At 39.3% G+C, this 16,874-nt stretch overlaps 1 protein-coding gene and 1 long non-coding RNA gene across 5 annotated transcripts in view; both read right to left on the reverse strand.

Moving 5' to 3' along the window:
* The window catches only part of rols (zinc-RING finger and ankyrin repeat domain-containing protein rolling pebbles), a 377,175-nt gene that overhangs the window by 222,557 nt on the left and 137,744 nt on the right, over positions 1–16,874 (reverse strand). For all 4 annotated transcript variants that reach the window (XM_074099452.1, XM_074099451.1, XM_074099453.1 and 1 more), the window contains one exon: positions 13,765–14,329. In XM_074099452.1, coding sequence (XP_073955553.1) covers positions 13,765–14,239 — 475 coding nt within the window. In that variant the 5' untranslated portion in view covers positions 14,240–14,329. The remainder of the gene's footprint in view (positions 1–13,764; positions 14,330–16,874) is intronic.
* On the reverse strand, positions 6,368–7,961 carry LOC141436276 (uncharacterized). The gene is made up of 3 exons (XR_012452289.1): positions 7,588–7,961; positions 6,881–6,976; positions 6,368–6,396 (listed from the first exon to the last, which is right to left on the reverse strand). It is a non-coding gene; the product is annotated as an uncharacterized lncRNA (long non-coding RNA).

Below are 16,874 nucleotides of genomic sequence, written 5' to 3' on the forward strand. Positions count from 1 at the left end.
TATCGTTTTTTCTAATTTACTTCCAAAAATGACCTCCATGTTTAAAGTTTGTTTCACCGATTTACATATAAGTACCAATTTTCAACTCGATCGGATCGGAACTTTTGTCTGTAACAGACGAACAGACAGACACGCAAGTAATACAACAAAGGTTTCGTTTTTTCCTTACAAGGCACAGAGCCCTAAAACAAGCTAAGGAATTATGGACCTGATTCCGATTTCTTTGAATGCAAAAATTATGTGGTTACTTTTACAGAGAATAATAAAATTATTATTCGCTCAGTTATAATTTAAATCATAATTGATGCATAATAATATTTCAATAGTTATTCATAATTGTTTTATTAGAAGTCTTTAGATTTAACAATTTTGTGAATTTTTTTCTACTTATCTCGGAGTAAAAAAGTTCATAGACACTTAAATTTAGTTATGATGTTACTGAAATCGACAGTGTATTATACAAGGACCGTCTTATTTTTGAATTCCGCTAACCTTAACCTATGATATCTCAAACACAGGATCTTGAGTTCAAGCCCGGGCTCACACCACAGTTTTGCGAAATCCATGTGCGAAATTAAAGTACGGTCGTGGAACACGAAGAATTTCGCGCAATGACCTCCACTACTTTGTCTCTGTCACTCGTGCGTCAATATTTCGTATGTGCAAGCGCGACGGCAAATATTTACGCGCGAGCAACAGAGACACAAGTGAAAGGTCATCGTACGAAGTTCTTCGTGCTCCGCAATCAGACTTTACATTTGAACTTAACCGCGAGCTTTATATTGAAGGAAAGTAAATTAGCAAAATCCTGCCAAACCAAAAGAAATTTAATGTGTTCCAATCCGCACTGGGCCCGCGTGGGAACGACGGCCCAAGCCCTTTCATTCCGAAGCCTGTGCCCAGCAGTAGGACTTAATAATATAGGCTTGGGTGATAATGCGCCTTAAAGTAGCGAGTGCAAGGCGAACAAAAGGTTTTAATGACTGATAATAGTAGATTATTGTCATGGCCTGGAAGTAGCCAATTGATGGCCGAGTATGAGTATTAAACGGACGAGCTTGCGAGTCCGTTTAACTAATACGAAGCCAGCAATTGCTATTCCAGCCGAGACTAATATAAAGTTTTTCTCAAAAATGATGAATAATTCTGAAATACACTAAACTTTTTCTCAAAATATATCATAACATTTAATTTTATTCCAATTATTTTTCTTATGCTTTCCCGCCTTTTTTCATTAAAAATAAACTGCAGGTGTATTTTTCCACCGAAAAAACCACAAGCTGTTTCAGACCCAATAAAAAAGTCCGAAGTTCCAACAAAATATCTGATACCGCCCATTAGATTTTGCTATATACGACTTGTGCCAACATTTCCATGGCCTTTTTAACTTTAAAAAAAAATTGTGACTGATTGCAGGCGCGCTAATTTATTACTGTCGAGCTAGCGCGCCTGCAATCTTTTTAACTTTTTAATTTTTCGCTGACCATAAACTATGCACTTCACCTTCTGATATGTATAGAATAATGTCAACTTTTACGGACATTTTTGAGAAAAATAATTTTTCACTTCTCATGCTCTAAAAGTAGGTCAGTATAAAGTGAGTACTAGTCCCTAGGGAGTAAAAATAATTATTTTTTTAAATTACTTCAAGTACTTGCTTAGTTTTTGGCATAAAATAAAATTGTGTGAGGACCATTTTCATGACGAAAATGTTACGTTCTTAGTCTATGTGGTCTTAGTTTTATCCTTTTTCCGCATATAAGGTGGCGCCATTCTTTTTATTCCAGTTTGTGTATGGACCATTTCGCCGATGCGATTTTGTTATAATCTGTGTCTGGTTGGAAAAAAATAATTACCGCGAAAACTTTGAAATTGTTGTAGAGCGTAAATCATAAACGATTAAAATAAATTGATTTTCTCGCAATCGAAATGAAACATAGAGTTTTCACCTCGAGACTAAAAGTCAATATAAACCCTCGGATAAATAGACACCCTCGCTAAAGCTCGGGTGGCTAACCACCTCGGGTATATATTGGCTTATTTTAGTCCCTCGATAAAAAATATACTAATGCAACTTGTGTTGGGAACCGAGCAGTTACAGGGACACGCTACTAATAGGTACCTCATCTTAATGATGGCCTGGAATCGACTTGTGGGCCCAAACCCATGCCACCAACTCATTAGCATTAAGGTCGTTCATTTATCAATACCTCAATAGTTAATGCATCCGTAATGATCCCGAGATCTCATGAGATCTATAATCTCATGAGGCAGGTTTGTGGTGCGTAACGTGGGCTGGTAATTATGTAATGTTAGATGTAGAGACACCATAAGTTAGGTGTTTAATAAAAATATCGAAGGAATAATTATTATTATAAATACGATACTTTGTTTGTTACCTTTTTACGTCAAAACTGCTAAACTGCGCAAAACTCGGCTAAATTTGAAATCCGGTAGGTATACAGTGCCCTTAGTGTAAGTTTCTGTTACAAAATACGTCTCGATCGCGTTCGCGTTAAAATCTCAATTTGTATGCAAACACGAACAGCGCCTCTAGCGGAACGTTTGCGATGTTCGTGTATCCATACAAATTGAGATTTTAACGCGAACGCGATTGAGACGTATTTTGTAACAGAAAACTTACACTAAGGGCACAGATAGTTTGTGTCCCGGGGAAGGACATTGGATAGTTTCTATCTCGAAAAATTGCATAGTTCCTGCGGTATAGCGATAAGGCGGTATAGCCGTGGTGGCCTAGTGGTTTGACCTATCGCCTCTCAAGCAGAGGGTCGTGGGTTCAAACCCCGGCTCGCACCTTTGAGTTTTTCGAAATTCATGAGCGGAATTACATTTAAAATTTAGCACGAGCTTTGCGGTGAAGGAAAACATCGTGAGGAAACCAGCGAAGCAATTCAATGGTGCGTGCGAAGTTCCCAATCCGCACTGGGCCCGCGTGGGAACTATGGCCCAAGCCCTCTTGTTATGAGAGGAGGCCTGTGCACAGCAGTGGGACGTATATAGGCTGGGATGGAGTCGCGGGCAACAGGCTTAGTGTCTGATAAAAATCGATTTAGCCGTTTTTGAGATAATATCTCAAATATTATTTAAATTTTAAATGTTTCGGGGTTTTAAATTTTTCTAATTTGATTAGTATATTAATCGGTTAAAACACAAAGTATTTCATAAATATTTTTTAATTAAATCATGGTCGCATAGCAAATCGATCATTGATCATTGATCTTTCAACGATCACCGGGGTGAATGAACTCTGCCATATCACTGGGCAGGCGTTCTGTTTTGATTTTTAATACACATCGCTCTAACAGCCTGGCTTGTTTATATCAGTCCGAAAATAGCCTACAATTTACGCAAGTTTCTTCATACTTTTAAAAACAAGAACACACATAGATGACAGATGGTACGTACAAAAAAAAACTTTTACACAAAATGGTAATTTTGATTTTAGTTTACTTTAAATAATGAAAATTTCAAATTAAGTTAATTTATCTAAGAAAGTAGTGGCCTTATTCCTTATTAGGAACAATAACAATTATTTATTTTGCGCACTAAAACCATGTAACTAAAGGGTTCTTAAGGTGACGCATCGCTAAACAATTAATCGAAAACAGAGCGTTTGTACCCCGCAACCCGCTCACACCCCTCTATTTTTTACGCGGCTTGCGTGTCACAGTCGACCGTATGTTACACTGACAGCGCCTAGACAGCGCGCTAAAACAGACAGAGACGTCTTAGAGTTGCCCTTACAACTTTTTTTTAGTTTTTTTGCAAATAGCAGTAGGTAATGAAATCACGAGTATTTTTAACTGACTTCAAAAAAAGGAGGAGGTTATCAATTCGGTTGTATTTTCTTTTTTTATGTTTGTTACCTCAGAACTCCGTCATTCGTCTAGTAATGCTTTCAATTAGGTCCCATATGCACCAAATCAGGATCTGATGATCGGATCCTAAGGAAATCGAGGGAAATCTTCAAATATTGTAGGGACACCTATGGTAATTTCGATATCTTTAGTAGTAACTTGTGCATTTGCTCTTGAAAATCTTCATTTCGTGAAGTGGAACTGATGAGGAAGACCAAATTTGACCAACCGAGCTACTACTCGATAACAAGTACCTCACTCTCAACTCCCTCACTCTCACTCAATGACTTTAACACAGTTGCTAAGCAATTTAAGTTAATCGTAATGCATGTGGTGAAATGGAACGGGTGACGATGCACCAGGACTCCTCAATAATGAGTCTCTGCATCTGAAAAAGCATTTTTTTGTAAAAGGTGACGAGCAGTTGACATTAAACTATTGTATCTTAGATCTTTTACACTGAAAGGCGTGAAAAAAAATATAACGAAAAATTAAACTGACTACAAAAAAACCATGAAAATAATTTTCTACCATTCTGAAGTCGGTGCCTCAGCACGAGCCAGCAGGAGTAATTGAAGCCCAATATACGCGTATAGTATGTAGGGGAGGTACGACTATATAGGTCCACTCCTGCTGGCTCGTCCTGAGGCACCGATTTCTGAATGGTAGAAAATTATTTTCATGGTTTTTTGTAGTCGGTTCAATTTTTTATTCTTATGGAACTATTTTACAAAATTTTATTAACTTGCAATATTTGTATTGTGTGTTGTTGTTGTTGTGTTGTTGTTTGTAAAATCTTGCAAGTGAATTTTGACTCACTTCTAGTGGTCTGATTGACGTGGAATTTGGCATAGGTACTTATGTGGGGTGGATGACAGTGCAAGTACAATCCACAAAAAGCACAGTCGACAAGAGTTTGTATTAAAAATTAAATTTATAGATTTCGCCTGCCACCATATATTGTCCATTTGATAGTAAGTAGGTTGAGACCCATTAGACATAAGAAATCTCGGGCCGTAAATGTAGGCAAGTGCTGCAGAGCAAAAAGTAAATAATACAAACATACGGTTTTACAGGTAATTTTTTATATTTATCTTTTTTAATATTAATATTTTACTTATTTACACTTAACACAGTTATTTACTAATTTACATAGGTATTTATATTTTACATTTTACTTATTTATATTAAAAAAATATTATTTACACAAACATTATTAAAAGACAACACAATCATTTATAGCCGTTTGTTAAATTTATTCGTTTAGATCTACAATATCTGCCAATGGCTGTATTTAACCAACAAGTTCTATAAACAGCCCGAAGAGGGCGTTGTTAAACTAGTATATAAGGAGATAACTCTTAGAAATAAAGGCCTTTTTTCCGCCATCACCGCCGGCAACGGTCGGCACCAAACAATTAATCTGTATTTTATTCTTCCCAGAATTAAGATTGGTTTTTGGAGTCTTTTTGTATTTTTTTTATTTCAACTCCAAATTTTGTTACTTTTACGATCATCCCGTAAAATCCACATCGAAAATACAAACTGAAACATAGATCAGAAAAATCAGGAAAGCGCTGGTCTCTTTTTCTGGTTTTTCCGTGCATCTATGTTTGTTTGTATTTTTCCAGAATTACCCAAATTTAACACCGTTATTATTCGGAAACTGACATAACATAATTTGAGTTGTCAACGTTAGCTACACACCGAAAACTCAGATTGCAAGCCTACTCGTACTTGATTTTCAGAAACTATTTTTTTTATAGCTAATCTGCAATCAAACGAACACTTATGCTGAGAAAGTTTTACAAGTTCCATTATAAAATGATTAAAATCAATTATTCGGTGCCCCAAATCTTGATTTTCGGTCTCAATCTGAAACAAACGTTTATTTTACTCTAGATATTGTAAGGGTCAACTTTTTATTTAAGGTTCAACTGTGTTATTTTTAGTACAATACAAATATTCGTAACACCACAGATCAGTACGGTCAGCATCAAAAGTAGCTGCGTATTTTTAAACTTTGTCGTTATACAACAACGTACTTACACCATACAAATTTGGCAATATCCTAATACGACAAAGTAAAAAAATGATCCGCTACTTTGGGTGCTGACTATACAGTGAAATCACAGTAAAAAAAGGCAAAGTAGAAAAAAGCTGTCTTATATCTTTAAAATTAACCTTTTTAGAACCTAAGTACAAAACAATACAATACTCCGACTCTTTATTGTACACCAAAGTATAAGTACATTCGTTTACTGGCTTTAAGTTAATACAAAACTTACTGATACTTCAGATGCGAATTCTAATACTATGTTGAGAGATGAGTTATTTTTCTCACATTATATATTATATTTCTATCTATAATAGAAAAAAAAACATTTTTACAAGTTTTAAACCAAAAAATATGATCTTTATTCTGCTCACGTAAAAATTGGCAATAAAAGAAATACTTACTGTAGCTGTAGACATGCTTTCTTCTTCAGGAAGATCTTTATTATTCTTATCTGCAGTCCTAAAATAAATTTCTTATTTATAAACTTGAATTTGTTATTAATTATACTATAATTACTATGTAGGTAGGCGTTTTCAAAAAAAAGTGTACCTTTTCTTTCAAAATGTATTTAATTTTTCATATAAACTTTATGAGTCAGTTTTGTGACGCCCATACCGAGTGTATGAAAAAAAACGTTATAAAACTGTCATTTTTGATAGGGACTTTTATTAAACCATCGGAATCGATTGTACTTTTGATTCTGAGAAGGAAAAACTATATTTTTCCAAAATTGAAAAAACAAGAATGAATACGCTTTTTTGTGAAAATGCCCAGGTAGGTACTAAAATCTTACGAGATTAATACATTTTGTAACTGCATATATTGGCGAATTTTCTCGTTTTCTAAAGAAACGAAATTAAAATGAAGCGATATTAACTTGAGTTGATATTCAAAGTAAGTAGATCTTTAAAATTAATATGGATACATACCACTCACTACATACCCTTGCATAAAATCGATTGACATTGTTTTATTTCCACCTAAATTCGAAGACGGCTCCATGACTTTATTCTCAGAACTTTGTTCTAATGATTGCTTCCTGAAAGATAATAATGTATTTTTATTATTTGTGTTACTGCTTATTGAAATATGAATAGTTTTGTAAGTATAGTCAATGGCTTTTTGTACAAACACTGAATTGCAATAATTAAAGGAATAAAATCGATTTTCTACAGTACCTTTAGATTTCTAAAGTTTAGAAGTTAATGTTTTCGCGTACTTAGGTACTTGCAGTTCACTATTGGTTCACACACATACTTTAGATTTTTTTTAACGATTAATTACCTTACCTACCTACCTACCTACTTACCTATCTAAAAAGTAGGTAAGTACTTAGGTATTACCTATTATACTCGTATAAAACTAGAAGCAGATAGGGAATATTACTGCAATGTTCTGCCGTCAGAATGCAGCACTAGCACAAACCGTAATCGAATGCCTTTTAAATGTCCGTAAGATACCAAAATATCACATTATATCAATAAAAATTTTGGAAATATAGCTCTGTTACTTTCGATGTAAATATCATATTATTTTGTTAGTATGTCATATGTCATGAACCGTCATGGCGACAAACTAAGAACTGACGTTGTCATGGCGATTTGTTTACGTTTTGTGCCAGCGAACTGTAGAAATATAATGATTACTCACCTTTTCTTAATCATAACCATACATTTATGAATTAAACAACCTTTCTTTTTCCTTTTTGAAGATCCGACATTTTTTTCCCATTTATTGCTCGGTATTATTTTATATGCGATCGATGGCGCGTGGCAGTTCGACTAGCATAGGTCCGTCGCTGACAACGCCGGCGGCGGTCTGAGGCATGCGCTAAGAGGGGACTGGTTTCATAGGGTTTCATACAAAATACGAGCGCGCGCTAGCTTATATTAAAATGTCGTAAGCGACAAAACGGTTTTTGTCGTTTCAACTACAAATTACAATTTAATAAAATAAAATCCAACTTCAAGGTTGAAGTATGGGTTAAAACTAATTTAATATGAAAATTTGGAATCTTAATTTGATCTGGGTTGCCGGTAACAAGCAAATCCCTGTCTTACAAGAGGTATCTTTGATATTTTTTTCTGTGCTATAAAATTTTACGAATCGTGTTTCGGCAACTTGGAAAACAAAGTCATTGAAATGAAGAATCAGGTTTTCAAATATCACTTTGATATGTTGTCGATCTGCGGTTGTGAGCGGACGTGTTAAATAGCTGGCTAAATTTGTATTTTTAAATTCATGTTCTATTTTGTGATTGGTTCGCTGCCGTGAATTCAATTCCTTGTTGCACTCGTGATCGGTTTACGGATCGACTCCACCTACTAGGCGTGTCCAGAAGAGGATAGCATCTGTTTTCGGACGGTCGTGCCCCGTGTGTTCCCCACTACCCCTCGGAGCTTTCGTCACGGTGATCAGGAAATTAACTAAAATTAATTTCATTGGGATTCGAACCTGCGGCGATCTCGGCGCGGACGCACGTTTCGACCTGCCGAACCGTTGGGCCACGGGGAGCGTAGCGGCCCGGCGCGAAATCAAGTGCCAGTATCTGCGAGTGCTACGGCTATTCGTGTGCGCTACGAGCCTACGAAAGTGCTACGGATCGGCGTAGCGCATCTCTGGGTACGACTTGCGAGTGACGACTGGTTGGGAGCGAGGAGCTTAGGACTAGACTAATCTATTGCTGTACGAATCTATATACACGATTGGCTACGGCGCTTGGTGCTGCTAGTTTTTGCCCGCGATTTTGGCTCGGAGAAGGGCCAGGATGGGATCGGAATTGGACGACAGTTTGATGTGCGGCGCTTGCCAATTGAACATGTCGGTGGGGGAAAAATATCTGCAATGCATGGTGGAGGAATGCGGGAAGTTATACCATCGTGAATGCAACAGTAAAGCCCTCTCGGAGGCTGAAATTTCCATGTGGGTGTGTCCCGAATGTACCTGTGCTGCGAAAAAAGGAGGCCGAAATTGTGATACCCCGGTAGGTACCCCTGTTAATATCAAAAATGTGGTACACAGGAAGCCTTCTTCGTCTGGCCCTCCGACCCCACCACGGCCTGCCCCTCCACGATCTCCGCCACAATCATCTGAGTCTAATGTGTCGATGGCGATGCCTACAACCTTGGAAATAATGTTACTTCGTGAACAAATAACCAACTTGACCGAGCAATTGGCGGATGCAGTTTCTACCATGGGGCGGTACCAGTCTGCTCTTATTACATCCATGGGGCAGGTGGAGGCAATTACTGTCAAACTTGAGGCATTGGAGAGGTCCCTGGAGTCCCGTTGCACGCAGGACTCTCCGTTGGCCGCTGCAAAGGTCTCTGCGCCGGCATTCTCGGCGATACTGCGGGGAGAGGGTGGTAGGGGTGCCCGGGATGGAAGTGCTGGAGACGCTGGTCAGTCGGAAGGGGCGCGAGACTCGGGAAGCAATAGTGGTGGAGAGAGCGGCGGGGGCGAGGGTGCGCCGGGCGGTTCGAACTGCCAGTCGTTTGCTGGTGGTGTCGAGGACCCTGTCGGTGAGGGCTGGAAAGAGGTACATGCAAAAAAGAAGCAGAGACGCCTAACATCTGTGCGCTGTACTGGGGGCGCAAACGTCACGTCGCTCAGGGCGGTCGAGGCGCGTAAACACATCCATCTGTGGAACATGGTGTCTGGTGCTGAAGAAGTCCAGGAATACTTGCAGGAGCTTTGTGAGCGGGGAGCGTGTACCGTGGAAGAGCTCAAATCTAGAGGCGAATACAAGTCTTTTAAGCTTGGTGTTCCTGCAGCTTACTATGAAAAATGCCTGTCTGCGGATGTGTGGCCTGATAATGCTAGGGTTAAAAAGTGGTTTTTTCGAAAGCAAACAATGCATTCCAAAAATTCGACATGAATCAAGTAATGAACACTCTATCAGCATCACTTATCAAAATGTCAGAGGTCTTAACACCAAATTGAAGTACTTCAGGCAAAGTGTTCTCGCTCATGAAAGTGACATTCTTGTAGCTGTTGAATCATGGTTGTCGGTATCAGTTGAGGACTCCGAACTAGTGGGCGAGACCTGGAGTGTTCTGCGCCGTGATCGCGCCACTGGCCGACAAGGAGGAGGTGTCCTGGTGGCTGCGAGGCCAGGTATTACCCTACGACGAAGATGTGAGTTCGAAACTGCCGATGGCGAGGACCTGTGGACGTCTTTTGTTGTTGATGGTATTTTGTTTTATTTGTGCGCTGTGTACATTCCACCCAGCTCATCCGAGAATGTATATATGCAGTTTTTTCAAAAAGTAGAATCCTTTATAAACTCTGTCGGTGTGGCCATAATTGTTGGAGACTTAAACCTCAATCCTAGGTATACTCCTCCTTCTGTACTAAGTTACTACTGTTACTTTACCACCGTATGTGATATGATAGAAATGAATGAGATACTAAATGTGCATGGAGGAGTATTAGATGTGGTGCTGGTGCGGGGGCGCGCCCGTGGTGTCCTAGTTAGTGATGTTACGGAGGGTAGCCTAGTTCCGCATCCCGACGCTTATCACCCTCCCCTGGAAATCTTAGTTCCGCTTCGAAATGCCGTAAGTCACTCCGCGCGAATCGAACCAAGTAATGTAGATACAAAGCGTGATTGGAATTTCCGCAAGGGTAATTATGAGCTTCTGTACCAACTCATTGCTAACGTTTCCTGGAAAGACGTCTTTGAAGCTCGTAATGTCAATGTCGCTGTAGACCACTTTTATAGGATAATTTATGGTATTTTCGACACGTGCATACCTAGGAAGATAAGGCCTTGTAAGCCCTGTAGATCTTATCCGGTCTGGTTTACAGCGGATCTTATTAAAGATATTAAACAGAAAGCCCTTTTTCATCGTGAATGGAAGCGCTCCGCGAACAGGGATATATACGCAAAGTTTTCTAAGCTTAGGGCAGATATTAAGTCGAAAATTTCTATGAATTACGATGATTATATTAGCCATATTCAGAGTAAAATTACAAGTAATCCTCGTGCATTTTGGCAGCATATAAGTAGCCTTAGATCCAAGGGTGGGTTCGTAAATCGAGTGTCTTATAATGGAGTTATGCATGAGGGCAAAGATACTGCCCGAGCCTTTGCAGACTTTTTCTCAAGCGTTTTTCTTCCCTGCGCGCCTTTACTCGACTATACACGGATTATTCAGGAGGACACGTCTTGTGATGCGAGTTATGTTCATATTGACACGATTTCCCCACGGGATATAGAAATTGGCGTGGCTCGCCTGAAGCCCCAAAGCTCTCCTGGTCCTGATGGTCTTCCTGCATATATCTTGAAGGGTTGTAGGGATTGGTTGGTACTGCCGCTGTCGCATATTTTCAACCTTGCTCTTAGTACAGGAGAGTATCCTAGTCAGTGGAAGCTCACACGTGTGCGCCCTATTCCTAAGTCGGGTCAGGGAGATGGTGTTGAGGATCATCGTCCCATAGCCATCCTCTCCTCTGTTGCCAAGTTGTTTGAGTCCATCTTGAACAAAAGTCTAGCCTCGCAAATTAAGCCATACCTGTGTGACTCACAGCACGGTTTTAGGCCGAGGCGTTCTGTGGAAACAAATCTTTTGACCCTGGTTGACTCCATTTCTGAACATTTAGACCAGGGTATACAAGTTGACGTGCTGTACTTTGACTTTAAAAAGGCCTTTGATCGCGTGGATAATGACATACTGTTAAGCAAATTATGCAAAATCGGCTTCTCGCCTAAACTTCTCCGGTTCTTTGCTAGTTATCTACGCGACAGGCAGCAGTACGTGCAGCAACGCTGCTTCGTTTCTGATTCCTATCACACCCGTTCAGGAGTCAGCCAGGGTTCGATTCTGGGACCTTTTCTATTCGGGATCATGATAAATGACTTAGCTTCCCTCCCTGAATATGCTAGATGCCTACTCTATGCCGATGACTTAAAGCTTGTTTATGGCGTGCAACAACCCTCTGATTGCGAATCGCTTCAGGAGGACATTAACCGTATACTTCAATGGAGCATTGAGAATAAACTTTTGTTCAACATCGGAAAGTGTTCGGTAATGACTTTTAGTCGCGCTCATAGTTCCTTTTCTGCAAATTACCAGCTGGGAACGGAACCTATTACTCGCGTCGACACTGTTAAAGACTTGGGAGTTATTTTCGACACACGTCTCAATTTTCATGTCCACATGAGGACCTTAGCTTCTGACTGCTTCCGGAGGTTGGGATTTGTTATCCGCAACGCCCGTGACTTCACCAATCCCCGGGCCATTAAGCTTGTTTATACTGCTTTAGTCAGGAGCAAACTAGAGGCAGCGTCCATAGTGTGGAATCCTCATGAAGTCACGTACTCCTTGCTTCTTGAGAGGGTCCAAAAGGCGTTTTTGAGGTTTTTGTACAAAAAAAGTTACAGGTACTACCCTTTCTGTTACCCTACAAAGTTCCTTCTTGGCACCTTAGGTCTTAGTTCTCTGGAGGTGAGACGTAATTACGGGCTCATGACCAGCGTGTGTCGAATATTGCGCGGAGATTCTGACTGCCCCGAGTTGGTAACGCAACTAGTGCGCCTACTCGCGCCCTCGGTGTCCCAATCCCGATTCAATTTTCGCCCTCGCAACCGTGACCTGCTGGCAGTTCCCAAAGCTCGCACAGTGTCACACAAGAACTCACCTCTTATTCGAGCTCTATCGAATCTTAATACGCTTCTCGCATCGGCGCCACAGTGTGATATCTTTGCTAGTAGCTGGAAGAATTTATGTAGCGAGTGTATGAGGTTCTGTGAGGCGAAGGATAACCGTCCATCTTCACTAAATTGTTTGTAAATGTTAATTCTGTTATCTTTTGTGCCATGTGTCATGTGTTGTGCTTGTTAATATTTTATGAATTTCACAGTGCTTTGGCTTGTCTGTAATGCTGTGTAATTATTTCATTAAATAAATAAATAAATGTTTTGTAATTGCTGAGATAAAACTAGATGTTTTTCACCAAAATGCCCAATTCGTCGTCTTAATTTATGACGTAGAATATCCAAGTCATAAATTAAGAATTTAATAAAATTCTTATTAAATTGTTTTTGTAACATACACATTTGCCAAAAACAGGTTATAATAGTGAGTTTATTTGTCTCTCATAAGTATCACGTCAATATTATTCTTTAATATAGTGAATTACAATTTTATCTATTACAATGACTGTTTTATCTATTACAAAAAGCCGTGGTGGCCTAGTGGTTTGACCTATCGCCTCTCAAGCAGAGGGTCGTGGGTTCAAACCCCGGCTCGCACCTCTGAGTTTAACGAAATTCATGTGCGGAATTACATTTGAAATTTACCACGAACCTGCACGAACCTGCGAAGCGATTCAATGGTGCGTGCTAAGTTCCCAATCCGCACTGGGCCCGCGTGGGAACTATGGCCCAAGCCCTATTGTTCTGCAGCAGGGACGTATATAGGCTAGGATGATGATGATGACAATGACTGTGGCCTGACATATTTCATCATCATCATCATCATCACATAGCAGTAGAACGACCACTGTTGGGTTGGACATAGAACCCATAGAACTGCAGTTGCTTCGGTTAGAAGCGCCCTGCATCCACAGTGAACCCTCGGCTTTAACCAGGTCATCCATCCATCTCGTTGGTGGACATCCTACGCTGCGCTTGCTGATCCGTGGTCTCCATTCGAGAACTTTTCGGCCCCAGAAGCTATCTATTTTCCATGCTATATGGCTTAATATATATTTAAATAAAAGAATACAATCAGTTTGTATTTGCTGCCAATCATAAAATACATAGGTAAATATATTTTCTAAAGTTGGTTTTGGTCACAATTTAACCTAAAGCATAAAGCATACCTTGGTTCCACGCCGTCGTGATATTCTCATGATAGAAGTACTCGTTCTCCTCTTCATCAGACCACAGCACCCCCTCGATACTGGACGTGAAGCCAGCCTCTGGACCTTCCACTACCGACCTCCTCGACAACTGATCATAACTAGGAGGTCTTGACAATGAACAGGTCGAAATATCAGCCAAAGAAGACCGAAAATTCTTAACGCTGCGGCTATCAATAGGCCTGTAATATCTCATAGACCGAGTGTCTTCTTGGTTAGATTTTACCGAGCGTAAGGACCTACAGTCGTAATTTGTGTCGTCGTCAGCGTTAGTTATGTCACCTAAGGAAATTTTAAAGTTGTTGTACGAGATGTCTCCTAATGGGACTTCGCAAGAACGTCGTTTCATGCTTGTTTTTTGCGACGGGGCCTCCCCAGTTGCTTGCATGTGCCGGGTAACGCCGGCACTGTGCAGGAACTCATTGGAACTGTACATTTTAACCCTAACTTAGACCTAAGAACTTTAGGAACTTCAGAATTTGACTAAATGCGTGGAATTATTCGGTCGCGAGTCGGGCGCTGGCATCTGAAACAAGAGAAAATTCTTTTAGTTAAATACTACCTACTTAGATATAAGAGTATAATCTATCGTCTATCTATATTTTTTAAAATGAATCCCTGTTTCCCTTGGCCACGCCATAACTTGAGAATGAATTTACCTACTGATTTTATCCGTCTTTAGTTTTCTAAAAAAAATGCAAGTTTTCTAAATATCTGCATAGATCTAAGAAAACTTAACGATTACAAAACTTTTCTAATTTATTTTTTTAACTTTAGCGCGTTAAATTACAATTACTATTTCTTTTATGCAACGCTGATGAAATTCACAATGTGATTTTTGGGAATTCCTACGGGAATTTTAACGAAATCTCGGAATTTCAATTCAACTGCTAAGCTTAATGGTTTAGGCGTGAGAAGCCGTGGGTAAAGGCTAGTTTTAAGTAAATATGTACGCACGATAAGAAGTACATTGAAACGCCATCTAGCGGTTGATCAGCAAACAACAACGAACGTTGGGGAACACATTGGGTATCCCGCTAGGTTACTCCTAACTTGTTGCGAGATTCCATTTAATTCTGATGCAACATGTTAGATGGCGCTGTAGTTAAAACTATTTTAAACTTCGATTTTTTGGTCCTTTTGATTTTGTAGGTATATTTTAGTCGTTATAAAAGATTTTCCTAAGAAAAAAAGAGAAAATGAGGTAAATACCTAATAATAAATTTGTTAACAGTCACAGTATTTTTTTTGTTTTTCCACTATTTTTATATTTTGAAGTCCTAATAATTAAAAGAAAAAAAAGGGAAATTGAGGTGAATAATAATAAATTTGCTAATCAGTTAAAGGCTACTTTTATATTTTTTTTAATTTGACGATGGCAAACTAGCAAGTGGGTCTCCTGATGGTAAGAGATCACCACCGCCCATTGGTATTGCAGATGCGTTGCCAACCAAGAGGCCTAAGATGGGATACCTCAAGTGCCAGTAATTTCACCGGCTGTCTTACTCTTCACGCCGAAACACAACAGTGCTTCACGGCAGGATTAGCGAGCAAGATGGATGAATTTATATTGTATTTGTTTTTTATTCATCTTCATTCTTGTAAATTTGACTTTCGTAATTTACTATTTATGTAAATAGTCACGGCAATAAATAATAAAAAAAACAAAATGGTTAAAATACATATTTCATGGTACGATTTTATTTAATATTTCAAAATATCTTCCGTTTTAGATAATCAAATCAAAATGGCAACATTACGTGCACAAAATTATTGTATTCGTGCCTTTGCCCTGAGAGTTACTAAGTAACAAAATGTCGTCGTCACAGACACTTAGCAATTTAGTTCCGAATATTCTACGTCATGTTATGCTAGCTAATATGGCTAATTAACTTAGTTTGCTGCACAAGATATTAATTTACCTTTAGAGGGAACTAAATTCTAGCAGCCAATTTACCTTTGTAGATGATTTTGTTTCTGTTTTTTTAAATTGGCCAACTAAGACATTGACGGGCAGAATAATAGGTATTATTATTACTGTACTTAATATTTTAATTTAGATTTTATTTTACCACGAGCTTTGCGGTGAAGGAAAACATCGTGAGGAAACCTGCACAAACCTGCGAAGCAATTCAATGGTGCGTGTGAAGTTCCCAATCCGCACTGGGCCCGCGTGGGAACTATGGCCCAAGCCCTCTTGTTCTGAGAGGAGGCCTGTGCCCAGCAGTGGGACGTATATAGGCTGGGATGATGAGATTTTATTTTACATTAACTTATTTTACATTTGTGCATATCACTCAGTTGATTAGTTAACTATTATTTGTTATTAATTAAGTATGTTTCTACTTTGAAGTGATTTCGAAACGTATAGGACAGGCACATTAGTTCAGAATTTCTGACACAGACTAAAAAGGCCTCCGCAAATCCTTTTTCATTCTAAAATTAGAGCTTTACTCAAAACTTGGTGTAAGAAGGGCTTTCATCACTAAGCCCGCGTCAGCAGCTTTGCTGACAAAAATATTGCTCTCAAAATGTGACACGGAGCTTTAGCGTAAGAACAAGAAGCTTTACATTTCATAAATATTTGTTAACACAAGATTCTGCACGCATGAGCTTTTTACTTGGATAATCTTATTCAAGTCATCATCATCGTTCAACCTATAGGTACACGCTCCGGCTGGGTACAGCCTCCTCTCAGAACGAGAACAGGGAACAAATTATATTTTTAATCTACGCTATTATTTGTAAACCAACCGAATTAGCTCGTTAAAGTGGCAATGGGCAGGCCATATAAATAGCACGGCGAACAGGTGACCGTTGGAGCCGAAAAGTTCTCGAATGGAGACCAGGGATCGACAAGCGCAGCGTAGGACGTCCACCAAAGAGATGGACGGATGACCTTGTTAAAGCCGCGGGTTCACGGTGGATGCAAACCGTTTCCAAAGCAAATGGACTTCTATGGGTCCTATGTCCAACAGTGGAAGTCCTACGGCAGAGATGATGATGATGATTGTTTGTATGAATAGGGAAATTGAAGATCTAGTATCTGAGCTCAATGTTATTGGAGAGAC

Source organism: Choristoneura fumiferana, chromosome 16 (genome assembly GCF_025370935.1).
Source record: "Choristoneura fumiferana chromosome 16, NRCan_CFum_1, whole genome shotgun sequence".
Taxonomy (NCBI): domain Eukaryota; kingdom Metazoa; phylum Arthropoda; class Insecta; order Lepidoptera; family Tortricidae; genus Choristoneura; species Choristoneura fumiferana.